Source organism: Acanthisitta chloris, unplaced genomic scaffold, assembly GCF_000695815.1.
Source record: "Acanthisitta chloris isolate BGI_N310 unplaced genomic scaffold, ASM69581v1 scaffold7522, whole genome shotgun sequence".
In the NCBI taxonomy this organism is placed as follows: Eukaryota; Metazoa; Chordata; class Aves; order Passeriformes; family Acanthisittidae; genus Acanthisitta; species Acanthisitta chloris.
This window is the reverse complement of record NW_008658769.1, coordinates 42054-45104: the sequence shown is the minus strand read 5'-3', so window position 1 is coordinate 45104 and position 3051 is coordinate 42054. Positions and strand designations below refer to the sequence as shown.

The following is a 3051-nucleotide window of genomic DNA, read 5'->3' as shown; positions in this document are numbered from 1 at the left end:
ATTAAATGGAGGAGGAGGAATGTGTTCATTCCCCTGCTTGATTTAATAATCTCCCCAAAATTGCTTCCTGTTTACTTGGAAATCCCCACCTCCATGCTGTGATTTAGGCATTTGCACCTTGTTAGCTGAAAAACAAACCCTGTGCAGTTTTTACCTTGCAGTCATACAGCAATTGATGACAAATGTTGTTGTTCCAGAGAAAAAAATTACTTGGAAACGTACATATGTTCATAGCTTCACATTGCTTGTTTAAATCATAACTGACTGCTGAGAGAAAATACAAATTGCCTTTTGGTTTTAAGTCGTGTAACATGTCTGGTGGCAGCTTCTCTTTCACAAGTGCTGTGTTGGTGCTCAAGTGAAGACATCAATGAGCCCATTTACAGCCTTGTGCCTCTGCCCTCCATGGTACTGGTTAGCACAAAACTCTCAATAGTCAGTGTGTATTGTGTCCTGTAAGACTTGTCTATAAGCAAAACTTAGTGTATTTTCAAGCAAAATATTAAGAATACCTAAGCTGAGTTGCCTGCTGAAGCATTATCTCTGAATTCCTGTGGCTTGGCTGGACAAAAGGAAAAGAATTTTCCCCTTAGCTTCCTCAAGGAATAAATTTTCATAATAGCCCTGAGATTTTTACTTACGTAGCACATATCAAACAAACTATCCTTATAGAAAAGATTTGCATTAGCTCACAAAAGTCAGTGTGTCCTGTGTTGGCTTATGTGAAGAGTTCATTGGAAAGGCAGCAATATCCTGTGGCCTGAGAATAGAACTGGAAGCTGGGAATTCAGGAGGGACCTGAGCTTTCTCACACTTCCTCTCAGCTTTTCATAAAGGTCTGCATTTTTCTAAACGAACATTACATTTATGTGATTAACTGGAGGCCACATGGGCCTGATTTACAGATGTGTTAAATTTCTGCTGCTGCTATTAAAGCCATGGGGAGCTCTCAGCTCTCCACATTTCAGAAGGCTCTAACAGAGCTACACACAGCCCTTGGGAGGGAGAGTGGCCTGGGTGAGTACCAGGCATGGACTGGGGTAGGAAGGTGATGTAAAAGAGCATAAAGTGTACAAATTCAGCACATCACCCTCTCTACAGGCTGAGCAGCCCTGATGAATTTGGGAGGGATGGCAGCAGTGGAGATACTGAGATACTTGGCATGCAGACAGGTACTGTGGGAGAGTGGAGTGAAGAGAGCAGCTGGTAGGAAGCCCTGGGCTGGCACAGTGAGGTGGAACACCTCTCTGGCTGCTGTCCCTCCTCCTGGCTGCTGCTCCAGCACTGCAAAGTCTTGCACTGCTTCTCTGGGGGACTGGGCTGAGTATTTGTTAGCTGGTGAGCCCCCGTTTGCCTCCCCTCTGTAAGTGTGTGCAGGAGCTTTGTGTCCAACAGCTGTCCCTCCTCTCTCCCCTCCCAGATGAGATGGAGCAGTCCCCTGCAGTGCGCTCTGACTACTTGGTCTCAGGGATTCGAACTCCACCAGTGAGGAGGAACAGCAAACTGGCAACACTGGGCAGGATCTTCAAACCATGGAAGTGGAGGAAAAAGAAAAACGAGAAGCTAAAGCAGACATCTGCAGGTAGGCTGGGAATGAGGGAGTGATGCTGCACAGGGCAAAGCTTGGCTTGGGTGAAACTGGTTACATAGGAAGTGTTAAAGGTGACCTGAGCTAAAACTAATTCAGAGAATTCAGCATTTGACATTTAAGGCTAGGAAGAGCCCATATAGACTGACTTCCTATATAATATAATATAGTACCTTTAGAATGAAAGGTCAAAATATGAGAGTGAAGCACAAGCCTTGCCACAGACTGCTTGTCATGGGCTGTCCCTTCTCCAAATAGGCTACATTTATGGCCCCAAGTATTGTCACCCCTTTTATTTGGGGTGGAAATTATATAGGTCACAGTAACATTATGAAAAGTGACAGGAGAGAGCTACAGCAAGTGAGTTGCCTTCCCTCAAGCAGCTGCCTGCAGGGAAGGAGCCCAACACACAGCACTGAATGCTCTCACCAGGCTCCAGGGATGTCCCAGGAGATCAGTAAGGAGACAAACTCACTTGCCTTTGCCTAAGATAGGATGGGGCAGTTCCCTCCACTTGCTGTGATACCCTGTGGAGTGTCACTGGAAAGGACACCACTTCCTGAGGCAGTTCCAATGTGCTGTATTAAACAGCATGAAAGCTCTGATATCCCATTACTCTGCACTCAGTGTGAGCTGACAGAGGTCACATCATAAACCTCAGCTCTACACGTGCATGATTTTACAGCTCTTTTAACAAAGGAAAAGACACAAACAGGCTGAGCAGCCCATGCTCCCCAAAATGCAATCCTTGCAGTTCCTTCCAAGCACACAGTAGTTGAGACTCCAGGGAATTCCCACGTTGCCTCTTTCTCACCCCATTGTATAAATACTCTGTTGTTAACTGGTGCTGTGTTATGTGACTACTTTGTACAGTGCTGGAGAAGAAGATGACAGCACGGCAAGGTCGGGATGAACTCATTAAGAAAGGCCTTCTAGAGATGATGGAACAAGGTAAGTAAATATTCTTGATCTGTTTTATCAGAGGCTCTTCCAGAACAACAGGAAACACATAATTGCAAAAGCAGAAACCTAACAAGCAGATGAATGAAAAGAAAAACCTTCCATGCAAACAAAGATGAAAAATCAGTGTCTAAATCAAGACTTGTCTTCAAGCTCCTCCCTGCTGCAATCAATCCACGTGGTTTAATTCTTGATGGTTTGCCATCTTGAATACAACTCCATCTTCACTTGATTTATACATGGGGTGGTCTGAGCTGGTACATATGTTTTATGCAATTGCTCTAAACCCAGCTAAATCCTGCTGCCAAGAAAGCCAGCTAAAGCTGCTATAAATACAAACTTCAGCATACAGATGCAGCTAACGTGTACAACATGGATGCAAATCTCATCAAATGATACTAATCTGATGTTTTCAGCTGTCTTTCTGCTAAACCAAGTTTGTGACAAAACATATTATCGTTCTGCCTACTTTTCATTCACATGCAAAAGCGAAGCCTTTGGTA

General features: G+C 44.4%; 1 protein-coding gene across 1 annotated transcript in view; it reads left to right on the top strand.

Annotated features, from left to right (window-relative positions):
* Positions 1 to 1422: 1422 nt before the first annotated feature.
* The window catches only part of LOC103812201 (phosphatase and actin regulator 3-like), a gene marked incomplete at its 3' end in the record, with an annotated part of 40972 nt that continues 39343 nt past the window's right edge, over positions 1423 to 3051 (top strand). Inside the window, exons 1-2 of the mRNA XM_009085210.1 lie at positions 1423 to 1582; positions 2462 to 2539. Coding sequence (XP_009083458.1) covers positions 1426 to 1582; positions 2462 to 2539 — 235 coding nt within the window. The remainder of the gene's footprint in view (positions 1583 to 2461; positions 2540 to 3051) is intronic.